Source organism: Macaca thibetana, chromosome 13, assembly GCF_024542745.1.
Source record: "Macaca thibetana thibetana isolate TM-01 chromosome 13, ASM2454274v1, whole genome shotgun sequence".
Taxonomy (NCBI): domain Eukaryota; kingdom Metazoa; phylum Chordata; class Mammalia; order Primates; family Cercopithecidae; genus Macaca; species Macaca thibetana.
This window is the reverse complement of record NC_065590.1, coordinates 81055218-81068826: the sequence shown is the minus strand read 5'-3', so window position 1 is coordinate 81068826 and position 13609 is coordinate 81055218. Positions and strand designations below refer to the sequence as shown.

Genomic DNA, 13609 nt, shown 5'->3' with positions numbered 1-13609 from the left:
GCATGGTGGCTCACACCTGTAATCCCAGCACTGTGGGAGGCTGCAGCGGGTGGATCACTTGAGGCCAACTCCTGTGAGGCTTGAACTCACAGGAGTTCAAGACCAGCCTGGCCAACATGGTGAAATCTCATCTCTACAAGAAAAACAAAAATCAGGCTGGGCACGGTGGCTCAAGCCTGTAATCCCAGCACTTTGGGAGGCCGAGTCGGGTGGATCACGAGGTCAGGAGATCGAGACCATCCTGGCTAACATGGTGAAACCCTATCTCTACTACAAAATACAAAAAACTAGCCAAGCGAGGTGGTGGGTCGCCTGTAGTCCCAGCTACTCGGGAGGCTGAGGCAGGAGAATGGGGTAAACCCGAGAGGTGGAGCTTGCAGCGAGCTGAGATCCGGCCACTGCACTCCAGCCTGGGCGATAGAGCGAGACTCCGTCTCAAAAAAAAAAAAAAAAAAAATCAGCTGTGCGTGGTGGCGCATGCCTGTAGTCTCAGCTATTTGTGAGGCTGAGGCAGGAGAATTGCTTGAACCCGGGAGGCAGAGGTTGCAGTGAGCCAAGATCGCACCATTGTGCTCCAGCCTGGGCAACAAAGTGAGACTCTGTCTGAAAAGAAACAAAAACATCAAATAAGGTTTTAAAAGTATCGGCTCAAACCTTTTGTTTTTGATAATCAGGACAGCAGTCAGCAAACAAGATACTTGTCAGCATTCAAAACATTATTAGTTGCTCTAATTCTAATGCCCGATTAAACTATTCCCAAGAGAGGACAGGAACTATTATGTCCCAAGTCAGCCGTGTGGTGAGCAGCACTCACCAGAACTTAATGTTTCTACGACAAAAAGGAGAACCCAGGACACTATTCAAGAGAGATTGGGGGAGGAAATTATTTTAGAGCAACAATTTCTTACTTTGGTGACGGCATGGAATGCTGTTTGGGATGCTTGCATGCTAGTTTCAGGGCACTGCTGCTATATAGCACATGCCATTTTTTTGGTCAGAATCTTCTACTACAACTTGTTATCTTACAATAATCTGCCAACATGATGAAACCTGCCAGATCCTGGTTAGCATTATGGCAGCAATATGTGAGTTTCTCTGCAGAAAAGGGATAACAACATGCTTAAGCTATCTAATCCATTTAAGAAACAAAAAAGCTCACTCAGCTAAAACTCACATGCAGGATGGTTTAAGTGCAGCCAGCTTGTCCACTAAATGTGAGCAGAAAACTGATCAAACCAACCCCCCATTTGGCCAAGCTGCTGCTCCATCTTTCCCTGTGCAAAACAGGCAGTATGTGTGTGGTGGTGACAGAGGCAGGAGGTGAGGAGGGGGAATAATATTCCCCCTTTATTAATTCAGAGGTAAGATGGAGATAGTCTGTAAAGCCACAGACACTGTGGAGGAATCAGTTTACGGCTTCTCTCTGTAATGCCAGTCAGGAAATACAAGGCTCAAGAGTCCTGATCCTGGCCCTGCCTTGCCCCTGCAGTTACCGCCCATTTCCTTACATCCTAACCTCACTCAGTCTTCTCAGCAGAGACAGTCATGCCGTTTCAATAATCCTTAACAATAGAGCAATTACATGCAAACTGTATCAAAATCCGCAGGCCTGATACTAAAGTGTAAAATGGCATTAACAAGTATCTACTAGATAAGATTTTCCCTTCTGTATTCAAAGACTAGACTCCAAGGATGTTAATTGTCTACAATATCCGTAACAAAACGAAGTCAAAGAAGGAACTGGCATTTCTAAAAATCAAAAGAAACTTGGCTTCACTATGGAGTATCTAGAACTTACTATGTTCAGGAAAAAGGAATCTGTGATGACAAAAACAAACAAAAAACCCACCAAGCCACCACAAAAACCAACCAACCAAGAAAAAATGGACATTCTAACTCTTGCAAAGAGAGAGAGCAGGCTTACCCTTTGAACACTTGTTGCTGTCCTCGGTCTAGCCCAGTGAGGGTGGCATCTTTAAGTATAGTCTTTAGCCCCTTATCTACGGAGACTTGGGCGATGCCTGCTCCCATCAGCCCTGCACCAAGAATAGCCAGATGCCTGCAAGGAAAGGATGAAATGACTTTCGGTAAACTGATCTCAATCATTTCAGTAAAAGTGGAAGATTGCCTAAGTTATTCAATAAATCAACTAATGCAGGCACAACTATAAGGTGTTTCAAATAATTATTTATTAAAAACACAGCTTTAATAAATGATTGATTTTTAAAAGTTAAGTGCAAAAACCCACCAAGTCTAAATGATTGATTTTAAAAGTTAAGTGCAAAAACCCACCAGGTCTAAAAGAACTGGTCTACCCAAGATAGAATTATACTAATCTTCAATCATGCTTCGGAATCACTGAAAACAAAACAACCAGTTTATGTTTAAGTCAACATGAGTATTTTTTTTTTCCGAACAAAAGCCAACTTGCAGTGATATGCCCAAAAAGACCAACCTCTTTTCTTATTGAACAACTTATTTGTTAGTGATTTTGACTATCTGCCAGTCATCTTTCTTTGTTGTTTTTTTTTTTTTTTTTTTGAGACAGTTTTGCTCTGTCGCCCAGGCTGGAGTGCAGTGGCCGGATCTCAGCTCCCTGCAAGCTTCGCCTCCTGGGTTTACGCCATTCTCCTGCCTCAGCCTCCCGAGCAGCTGGGACTACAGGCGCCCGCCACCTCGCCCGGCTAGTTTTTTGTATTTTGTAGTAGAGACGGGGTTTCACCGTGTTAGCCAGGATGGTCTCGATATCCTGACCTCGTGATCCGCCCGTCTCGGCCTCCCAAAGTGCTGGGATTACAGGCTTAAGCCACCGCGCCCGGCCAGTCATCTTTCTTTCTTTTTTTGAGAGATATGGTTTTGCTCCCTCACCCAGGCTGGAGTACAGTGGTATAATCCTAGGCTCACTGCAGCCTTGAACTCCTGGGTACAAGTGATCCTTCCGCCTCAGTCTCCTGAGTAGCTCGGACTAAAGGTGTGTATCACCACTCCTGGCTAATTTTTAAGTTTTTTTGTAGAGATAGGGTCTCACTATGATGCCCAGGCTGGTCTCAAACTCCTGGCCTGGCCTCAAATGATCCTTGCACATGAGCCTCCCAAAGAGCTGGGATTACAGGTGTGAGCCATCGTGTAATCTTTCATTTCCCCCAAAATCTGTGCCTTTATCACTCCTTGTCTGGATGAGTTCAAAGTCTCCTCCACAGTCTCTTTGCTTCCAGACCTTACCCCTTCCTTAAACACCTCCACATATGCACAATGCTACCTTTTTTTGCCCCTGAATTCCTCTAGAACTTCTCAGGACCACTTGATTTACCCCACAGTATTCTGGAATGGCTTTGTGTCCATTATTTGTCTCCTCAATTAAATTCGAAGCCTTTTGAGGACCAGAGATCATTATCTGCTTATTCATTTTAGTTCCCTATAGTTCTGGAATAATTTGCCATATTTACACAGTAAATAACTAAGAAAAATTTTTAAAGAATCTCTTCATAAAAGAAGCCCAAGTTTACAGCATTGTTATTCCAATTACAGTTGTAATGAAGGATAAAGTTTCATTCCTAACCATTCTGATTATAATGTTTAAAAATCACACTAAAGTCCTGAAAAGGAAATCTAACTTCAAGTCCTAGGAGCATCTTCTAAATGCAGCTTTGTAATAGTACAAATATTTACATGGTGAGTGAGAAGTAATTGCGGGACAATGAGAAAATACAGTAGAGAAACAAAAAATAGGGACTGAAAAAAAAAGATTGATACATTTGCTACATCAAAATTAAAAATTTCTGTTTTGGCCAGGCAGAGTCGCTTATGCCTGTATTCCCAGCAATTTGGGAAGCCGAGGAAGGCAGATCATAAGGTCAGGAGTTCAAGACCAACCTCACCAAAATACAAAAATAAAAAAATTAGCCGGGTGTGGTGGTGCGCACCTGTAATCCCAGCTACTCAAGAGGCTGAGGCAGGAGAATCACTTGAACCTGGGAGGCGGAGGTTGCAGTGAGCTGAGATTGTGCCACTGCATTCCAGCCTGGGTGACAGAGCGAAACTCCATCTAAAAAAAAAAAAAAAAAAATTCCGTTTGACAAATGACCCCACAAAATTAAGACAACCATAGAATGGGAAGAATTTGTGACATATATAGCAGACAAAGGATACTACTGGAAAAATAGAACATGCATATATCAATTTAAAAAGACAACCAAATAAAATGGGCAAGGGATATAAAGCAATTCATAAAAGAACAAAACAAATTGTCAATAAAGATGCTCAATTTCAGCCAGACATGATAGCTCATGCCTGTAATCCTAACACTTTAGGAGGCCTAGGAGGGAGGATCGCTTGAGCTCAGGAGTTCGAAATCAGCCTGGGCAACACAGTGAGACCTCATCTCTATTAAGAAAATAATAATAATAAAAAGATGTTCAATTTCCCTAATAATTGGGGCGATGCAAATTAAAATGAGATACATCAGACTGGCTTTTTTTTTTTTAAGATGGAGTTTCACTCTTGCTGCCCAGGCTGGAGTGCAATGGTGTGATCTCGGCTCACTGCAACCTCCGCCTCCCAGTTCAAATGATCCTCCTGTCTCAGCCTCCTGAGTAGTTGGGATTACAGGTGCCTGCCACCACACCCAGATAATTTTTGTATTTTTAGTAGAGATGGGGTTTCACCATGTTGGCCAGGCTGGTCTCGAACTCCTGACCTCAGGTGATCCACCCACCTAGGACTCCCAAAGTGCTGGGATTACAGGCCTGAGCCACTGCACCTGGCCAAGTATCAGTTAGGATGTACAAAAAATTGTACATGCATGGTTGATGGAAGTACACTTTGTCCTACTTTGGGGGGGTTCTTTGGTTTTGTTAGAACCAAGAACTGCATACTCTATAACCTAGTAATTCTACTTGTCATTATCTACTTTACAGAGATGCACTTAAATACAAGATGACATGCTGTGATGAACAGCTGTATAATAATGTTTGTAATGAAAAATTGGTAACAGCGAGTAATTCATCAATAGGGGATTAAAATGAAGGAGTTACCTGATATGTATCAATCTACATCTCCAAGTCATATCACTGAGTAAAAAGTACAAGCTACAGAATCCATACGGAAGGATTCGTTTTATGTTGAAACATATCGTACAGGCCAAGCATGGTGGCCCATGCCTATAATCCTAGTGCTTTCGGAGGCTGAGGCAGGAGGACTGCTTGAGGCCAGGATTTTGAGACTAGCCTGGGCAACTTAGCAAGAACTCATCTCTACAAATTATTTGAAAATTAGCCGGGTGTGGTGGTGTGCGCCTCTAGTCTCAGCTACACAGGAGACAGAGGTGGGAAGACTGCTTGAGCCCAGGAGTTATGGTGAGCCGTGATTATGCCATTGCACTCCAGCCTGCGTGACAGAATGAGACACTGTCTCTAAAAAAGCAAACCTGCCCCCCTCCTCCAACCAAAAAAATCCCATAAACACAAAACAGTATCTTATAATCTTATTTATGATAGTTTTTTTGAAAGGAGAAAAAGAATGCATTATTTGCTAGGTTGTTTTTTGTTTGTTTGTTTGATGGGAGGGCATTTGCTGGAATGTAAACTTTAGCTGTAACAATAATAGTAAAATCTAAAACTGTCTTTAAAGCTTTTTTGTTATAACAGAGTCCACAGCTAAAATATCACTCATTTCTTAACTGTTATGCTCTGCTTCATTAACACCAGAATTTTCATGATGGCTTTATAGTTGTTTAATATTTGTCTACAACAATGTAGAGTTAAATTAACACACTTCACAATCTACGGAATCCTTCTGGTAAACATCTTCTGTACCCCCAAAATGACCCACTTGTGTAATTACCCAGCAGGCTAACATCTATGGTGCATGACGCTTTATAAGCCAACTGCTGGGTGACATGAACTTTTGAGGGTTGGTTACAAAGAAATGTTGTGATTTGAAGAATGCATAACATGGCACCTTGTCTGTATACTAATTTGTAGCTCAGCATTTTTCTTTTTTTCACAAGTACTGCTCTTCACTTATTAGAACTGATGGAATGCATTATTCATATGAAAGATTAATTTGTAATCTTATTCCTTATCGATTGATAAGGAATTCCAGTTCTCATCCAAGGCAAGGGGGAAGTGGCCTAGAGAGATGAAAGTAGAAGAATTACTGACAACTGGGAAAGCAGGAAGGAGGACACCCTATCTACAATGTTCATTATTCAATTTTCAGTTAAAAATATTCTGCCTTGGGTACTTATAACTTATTCTTCATTTCTAAGATGATGCTACCTTTTTCTTCAATATCTTTCCCAAGTTAGGTCAACTCCTACATTTATCCTGTTTTTCTGTCCATTAAAGTTCTGAGTTTTAAAATTTTTTATTCAAGGTAGCTTTTTTTCTCTTCTGCAAATGCTGATTCAAGAACATTTAAATCAAGTTTGGTAGTGTTCTGTTATAGTCTTCTTCTGCATTGTGGTTGTTTTTTGGGGGACAGAATTTTCAAAAACTCAAGTATTCTGATTCTCATTTTCTCTTTTTTTCTTATATTGCCTTTTTGCAGGTGCTGTCTTTCTTTTTTGTGTACTTACTACACAATACCACCTTCTCCAAGGGGTATTTTATGGTTACATGGAGATGTGTACTATCGCCATACAACAATAAATGCTTAGGCAAGAGGAGTCTGGAGTTAATAATAAATTAAGACACTAGGTTTCTTAATTTAAGAGTACCCTCTTCTAATGCAAAGTGCAGTTTCTTTAATTGACAGCATTCTTTGTGTACATGGAGGGATGTGGTGGGGAGGGGTAGAAGTCGGTGTGTCTAGGTTTTGTAATTTTGCAGGATGCTTCTCTGCCTTCTATTTATGCTGTGCACAGGGAATGGGTGGCTTTGTTTTCCTTATTAATCTGTCTGATTTTTGTAGAATGTGTAAAGAGATACAGGTTTAAGAGGCTGTAATTTTTCTCTTGCAACATGGAAGTAATTTACCCCGCTCATCAAATGCAAGGTACTATCAATGTTAGGTGGAACAAGTGCAATTGGCTCTTCAGATGGGATTGATAGCAGTCACTAAATGTCTGAGAGAAGCAGTTAAGGTTGTATTTCAGATTGTAACTGGAAATCAGCCCTCTTGGTTAGAATCTTACCTGTTTCACCCAGACTTCTTATCCATTTTATTTTGTATATTTGTAATCTCATTAAAGGTGAGAGGATGGAGAAGGTAGTATCATTAGCTGCTTCTCTGAAATCCCCCACAGCAGTTCAGCTAGAACAGCTCAACCTCAGCACTACTGACATTTCAAACTGGGTATTTCTTTATGGCAGGTACTATCTGTGTATTATAGGATGGTTAGCAGCATCCCTGGCCTCCACTCACAGATGCCAGTAGCATCCCTCCCTCCCTAGTTGTGACAACCAAAAATGTTCCCAGGCATTGTCAAATGTCCCCCTGGGGGGCAAAATTGTCCACACTGAGAACCACAGAGCTACAAGGTAAGTTTAGGGGCATCATTAAACATAGACTCTGAAGAGCTATTAGGCAGCATAATATGGAAAAAGGCTGGCTTATGGCAATACACATGAAAGAGGCAAACAGACTTTCCAATACTTAGGTTGTAAGCTAAAAGAAGGACAAGATTTTAACAGTTACAATGAGGTTTTATGTTTTTTAATGAGGAAGAAGTGTGAGCTCCCAGAGATGGCATCTCAAATCACAGGGAGAGAGATGACCACTGAACAGTGCAGAGGGAGTGTGTGGTTTGGGAAGGGAGACCTAAACCAGATTTCTAGGCGACATCAATACGTGACAAGAAAGCCTCTATAGGAATGACCAGAGGGGTTTGGAAAAAACTCAGAACAGGCAGAACTTTGAAAGCCAAAAAGTTTTTAGTAGACATAAGGGCTCAAATGTGCCCAGGAAAGAAGAGGTTGAGGGCAAGACGGAATTAAGATATAGATCTAGCTCTATAGATCTTCAAAGCCTCTGTGAGCTTTGCACACAATAAAATTCACAAGGGCTTCCTGGGTAGAGTTTAACTTACTTAACATCCTTCTGTGGAGCTCCAAATTTATTCTTCTTGCACAGGACCTGACCATGGTAGAGTCCCATCAAGGCCTTTGATTCTTTGGTCATTACAAGCTCTCCAAATTTCTGAAAAGTAAAAGGGAATGAGAAAAGGTAGAACTTCACAGTCTAGGTTATATGGATTCCTTCAGTTCAGGTTCCTCTGAAAAGCAGAAGTAATGCATGTGAAGCCTGAGTTCCTGGGGATGTGGGGGAGGTTGGGGGTTCAGTGCTGCAGAAGTCTGTCTCTCACTGATGTGTCTTTTCTTTACTTGTCTCATCTGGAGCACTTTCCGACTACTGTATTGAAGAAAGTTTTGGATATAACTAAGCTCTCAGCTTTTTTACACCAGAGGTGTGGTAACCTTTTTCATAAAACTAGAGTCTCAGGGCCAGAACGAGCCTCCACAATCATCTCAAACCAACCCTCTCATTTTACAGATTGGGAAGAGGAGGTCCAAAGAAATGGAGCGACTTTGCTCAAAACCATACGGCCTCAAAGTGGCAGAAATGGAACTTGAACCAAGATAGTATGATTCCCAACTCCAGTTCTATTGTTTTTTTTAGTTTGAGATGGAGTCTCGCACTGTCACGCAGGCTGGAGGGCAGTGGCGCAATCTCCGCTCACTACAACCTCCACCTCCCAGGTTCACACCATTCTCCTGCCTCAGCCTCCCGAGTAGCTGGGACTAAGGTGCCCGCCACCACGCCCGGCTAATTTTTTGTATTTTTAGTAGAGACGGGGTTTCACCGTGTTAGCCAGGATGGTCTTGATCTCCTGACCTTGTGATCCACCCGCCTTGGCCTCCCAAAGTGCTAGGATTACAGGCGTGAGCCACCGCGCCCAGCCTCGAACTCCAGTTCTTTTTCTACTGTAGCAGGCTGCCCACGTGGGATTTACCACTTTAAAAAGTAGCCTAATTTATGGAGAAAAAGTCTCAACGTGGTGGTTAAAGCCATAACATTTAGGATTTGACAGATCCTGTCTCTGCCACTGCCCCATTGTGAAGCTTTCTTCATCCTTAAAAATGGGAAAAACAATACCCATTTTACAGTATTGTTCTAGGGGATTAAATGAGAACACTAGTAAAATGACCAGGGTCTCAAGATTAGCTATTATTAATATCATTAGGATATACTGGTAAGATTACATGGTTACAAAGAGCATTTCAAAAGAATCCCTCTAATAAAGTTGCTTTCATGACCCAATAGAACGTAAAATGATAACACAATCAATGCTTTACTCATCTTGATACAGGACGTTTTATCTAATAAACCAGTGATTTTCAAACGTGGGCAAAAGATTTATCAATGGTCAGAAATTGAGTGAGTGGCAATAAGCATTATAGACATAAAAAGAGGAATACACAGAGGATACCGAGCACAATGCACACAGTGAAGACAGTTACTGATTCGTGAAACTTATTCCTCAATTGTTCTGTATGTATGTTTATGTGCACTTGGTTATATTTTTAAAAAAATCAGAAATGCCCAACAAAACATCTAGTACCAGAAGTGTTTTTCTGGTACCTGTCCTGAGCTCTTCAGATATTTTTTTTTTGGTCCTTTTACAGGTTGAGCATCGTTAATCTGAAAATCCAAAATCCAAAATGCTCCAAAATCCAAAACTTTTTGAGTGCCAACATGATGTCATGGGCAAGATATTACACATGTTATGAGCTGCAGTCAAAACTGTTTTATGTAAAAAGTTATTAAAAATAATGTACAATATTACCATCAGGCTATGTGGTATATAATGTGTATATGAAATTAATTTCATGTTTAGACTCTGATCCCATTCCCAAGATCTCTCCATCATATATATGCAAATATTCCACTGTCTGAAAAAGTCTGAAATCTGAAATGTTTTTAGTCCCAAACATTTTGGATAAGAGATATTCAACTTGATAAAAGAGCAACCATTCTTCAATGATCGTTTAAAACTTAAAAACAAACACAAATCACTTAAATCTGCAACATCACCAAGTTGCTAGAAAAGTACATGGGTAAAGCTGGTACATACATCTCTTCTGTCTTTGCCTTTTAGTGGGTACAAGATACTTCCTTTCATTTTCCAATTTACCAAAAAATTCAGTTTCATCATCTCTAGGCCCTAACATATAAGAAAAATATTTTTCTATCTTTGTATTCATTTTGTCTCAATAAAACCTGCCCAAGTGCAGAACAAAAAACACCCAAGTGACTTGTTTTGAAAGGATTATAACTATGTTCTTGCCCTTTGTAGTGACAACCTTATTACTGAGGATAAGTTCAAACCTCTGCAGACCAAAGGGTTTTTTCTTTTTTTTCCTTTCTTTTTTTTTTTTTTTGGAGACAGGGTCTCACTTTGTCACCGAGGCTGGAATGCAGTGGTGCGATCTTACTTAGCTCACTGCAGCCTTAACCTCCTGGACTCAAACAATTCTCCTGCCTCAGCCCTGCAAGTAGCTGGGATTACAGGCGCATGCCACCATGCCTGGCTAATTTTTGTAGTTTTTGTAAAGATGGGGTTTGGCCATGTTGCCCATGCTGATCTTGAACTCAAGCTCAAGCGATCTGCCCACCTCGGCCTCCCAGAATGTTGGGATTACAGGGGTAAACCACCATGCCCGGACCCATTAGGGTATTCTTAGCATCCACTTGCTCACTGAGATTAATCATAAGAGATGATAAGCACTGGAAGAAAAAAATTCTTACTAGGCTTTGGGTATTTTTTTCCTTTTTCAGCTTTATACAGAAGATTGGATCTTTAGTTTTCCTTTAACTAATAAAACATTGAAAGGAAATAAGTTTACCTGAGATTCAGAGAGATAACCAGCATCACTCCCTTGCTCAATTCCAGTCTTTACCACCTAAAAACATATAAAGCACTTGCTCAGTGTTGGAATAAATTGGCGAGATGTACAATAATGCTAAATAAAATTGCCAGTGTTGCTAGTCCTCAAAGAGTAAGTCAAAAGTCTAGACTAGAATGAGAAAGAGAAGAGGACTGAGGATCCGGCTGCCCTCGATTGACTTAATTCTCCATCTTTGAGGCTACTGCTAAATCTAGCATAACACGGAAGGAGAAGGAAAGACAAAGCTTGAATTACTCTTCTGGCTTCTCTCCTGATCTTCAAATGTAGGCAGATCCTGAACTTCCACTTTCAGCCCTTTTAGCTCCCTACGCTTTCTCCCTCAGATACGTGACCTAGTTTATCACATTAATCATGAACTCTACAAAATTCAGTGTAACATTTGGGATAAGTACTATCCTAAGTACAATGGCAAGTATAAAAGATGAAAAAAATGACCCTGTACTTACTCACTATCATAATTTACGGGAATGACAAATTTTTAAAAATAAGCAAACTGACATCTCTAACTCTGACTTCTCTGTCTAAACTGCTGTTGCTTGAATTTCCCATAATATCTGAACTCAATATATCTGAACCTAACTCATAACCTCTCTTTGGCAAGCCTGTTGCTGCTTTCATATTTTTACTTTACTATTATATCACAGGGCCTTATTCAAAGTTCAAGCCTGAATTACTAAGACAGTTTGCTAATCCACTGCTGTACTTTGTCTCTCCTTCGAAACCATTTTTACCCACTACCATGCAAATGGCTCTCTATAATCTTTATCAGACAAAGGTAAAATTTCTCAATTCATTATTACCAGCCTTTTAAAATCTAGCTTCAATCTGCTTTTCTTCACACTAACATCTCATTATCTCCCACAAACACTGGTCTCACTAATGTTCCTTGAAGAGCCTGTTTTCCAGCTTCCATAACTTTGCTCTAAATGCCCTCCCTCCTTGGCAATACTTTCCCTTCACCTATCCTCCACCCAGCTTTCAGGGTTCAGGTCAGATCCCATGAGGCACTTACTGATCTCTGTCTCATGGTAATTGCTGCCTCCTCTGTCCCAATTATTTGGCATTAATCTTATGCTGCCTTATATCTCTTACAAGGCTATCTGCCTTAACACATATACGTGTCTAACATCCCCAGTCCAGCCTGTGAGATGAAGGCGGGTGGGGGCATGTTTCATATTTTATGTGCTTTGGTGCCTTCTGCTCAAAATATACTTGTTGACTGACCCATTCACCAATTGTGAAGTCTTTGGTTATATGCTCTCTTAATCTTTGACTTTCCCAACTGAAAAGTTCTAAGTTTTAAAGTCTACTGTTAAGAGATTTCTTGAACCCTGTGATCATTTTAATTATCCTCATTGATCTTTTGCAGAGCTTCTCTACATCATTACATCTTTTTTATAATTACAATGAAGAAGTCCTTGAGGGATTTTAGGCACTGACAACGATGTTGACCAAGAATAGAATAGAGCCATCAATTTTGTTTCAATTACTTTTTGGTTAGCGCCTGACACTCTAATGGCGTTGTTATACTGATATGACTTAGGTTCCTTTCCTGGTTTGCTGGTTTGTTACTGATAGATTTAAATGCATCAACCAATGAGTAAGTCCAGCATTGATTTTCCCCAAATACATCACTTTATATGAGTCCTTACAGCTTGCTATGCCCTTCCCTTATTTTTGGTAAGGATTAATTCTACTTTAATAGCAGAATTAAGAAATCTAGTACTGAACATACATGGTCCAGAATGGCAATAAGGAGGAGTGATCTATAGAAAGGAAGGAAATATGAGAAAACTGGGAATATTGGGTAAGACTCACATCAATTATTTTCAGAGGTGCAGGATATAGGCCTTTAGTCTGCTTTCGCACTTTTTCTTCCACTTTTTTGTAAACCTGTTGCCTGACAAATGGAATAGTCATGGCATACGCTGTCAATTCTGTAAAATAAAATGCTTTTAGATATTTACTATAAAGAGCCTAGATTCCCTGTTAGTTTATCCTCTAAACTCTGTAGAAATGAAGTAATTCTAGCTGTCTGCAAGAACTGCTCTTTATGCTGATACACACAATATAAATTTCAACCTATGCATTACCTTAAACATGCTAATTGATGAATGTTAAAGCTGGGCCTTGGGTACATGAGTGTTTATAACACTATTATCTAGTCTTTTTGTGTTTGTGCTTAACATTTTCTAAAATGAAAAGTTTTCTATGGCTCAAGGGTCATCATAAGGAAAAAAAAAGGTTTTTAAAATTGGCTTTAACTGGCTAGCGTAAAGTTGAGGAGTTGTTACGCCTCCTAAGGCTGACTTTATGCTTTGAGTAAATAATGCATTTACTACTTCCTCATTTTGAATCTATAGCAAATAAAATTAAATTTCCAGGAAAGAAGCTTTGCCTTTGTTCTTTAACAATGATACTCACTCTCCACCAATCCCTTGTTTCTCTTTGGAGAAATCTTCTTATCAGCTAGTCCTTTGGCAAAAGTAATTGCAACCTCTTCTAGGTATTCCATTGTCCGTTCCTCTGGAGGTTTTAGTCCTGGTCCTACAAAAATGAATGCAACACTGGAATGCAAATCAGGCCTAGACCAGTCCCCGGTAGTGAAAAACCTAGGCTTGCCAAAGCCAAAGGCTCTAGCACAGCATTCCATTTCAGACTGGAGACTGGTAGGTGGCAAAGTCATAAACCATGAACTC

General features: G+C 40.3%; 2 protein-coding genes across 2 annotated transcripts in view; one reads left to right on the top strand and one right to left on the bottom strand.

Moving 5' to 3' along the window:
* The window catches only part of DRC1 (dynein regulatory complex subunit 1), a 265623-nt gene that overhangs the window by 12001 nt on the left and 240013 nt on the right, over window positions 1-13609 (top strand). The gene's annotated exons all lie outside the window — the stretch shown is intronic.
* Window positions 1-13609, bottom strand: part of HADHA (hydroxyacyl-CoA dehydrogenase trifunctional multienzyme complex subunit alpha) — a 56917-nt gene that overhangs the window by 11570 nt on the left and 31738 nt on the right. Inside the window, exons 8-12 of the mRNA XM_050753626.1 lie at window positions 13335-13457; window positions 12729-12847; window positions 10848-10904; window positions 8030-8139; window positions 1925-2059 (exon numbers count right to left, since the gene is read on the bottom strand). Coding sequence (XP_050609583.1) covers window positions 1925-2059; window positions 8030-8139; window positions 10848-10904; window positions 12729-12847; window positions 13335-13457 — 544 coding nt within the window. The remainder of the gene's footprint in view (window positions 1-1924; window positions 2060-8029; window positions 8140-10847; window positions 10905-12728; window positions 12848-13334; window positions 13458-13609) is intronic.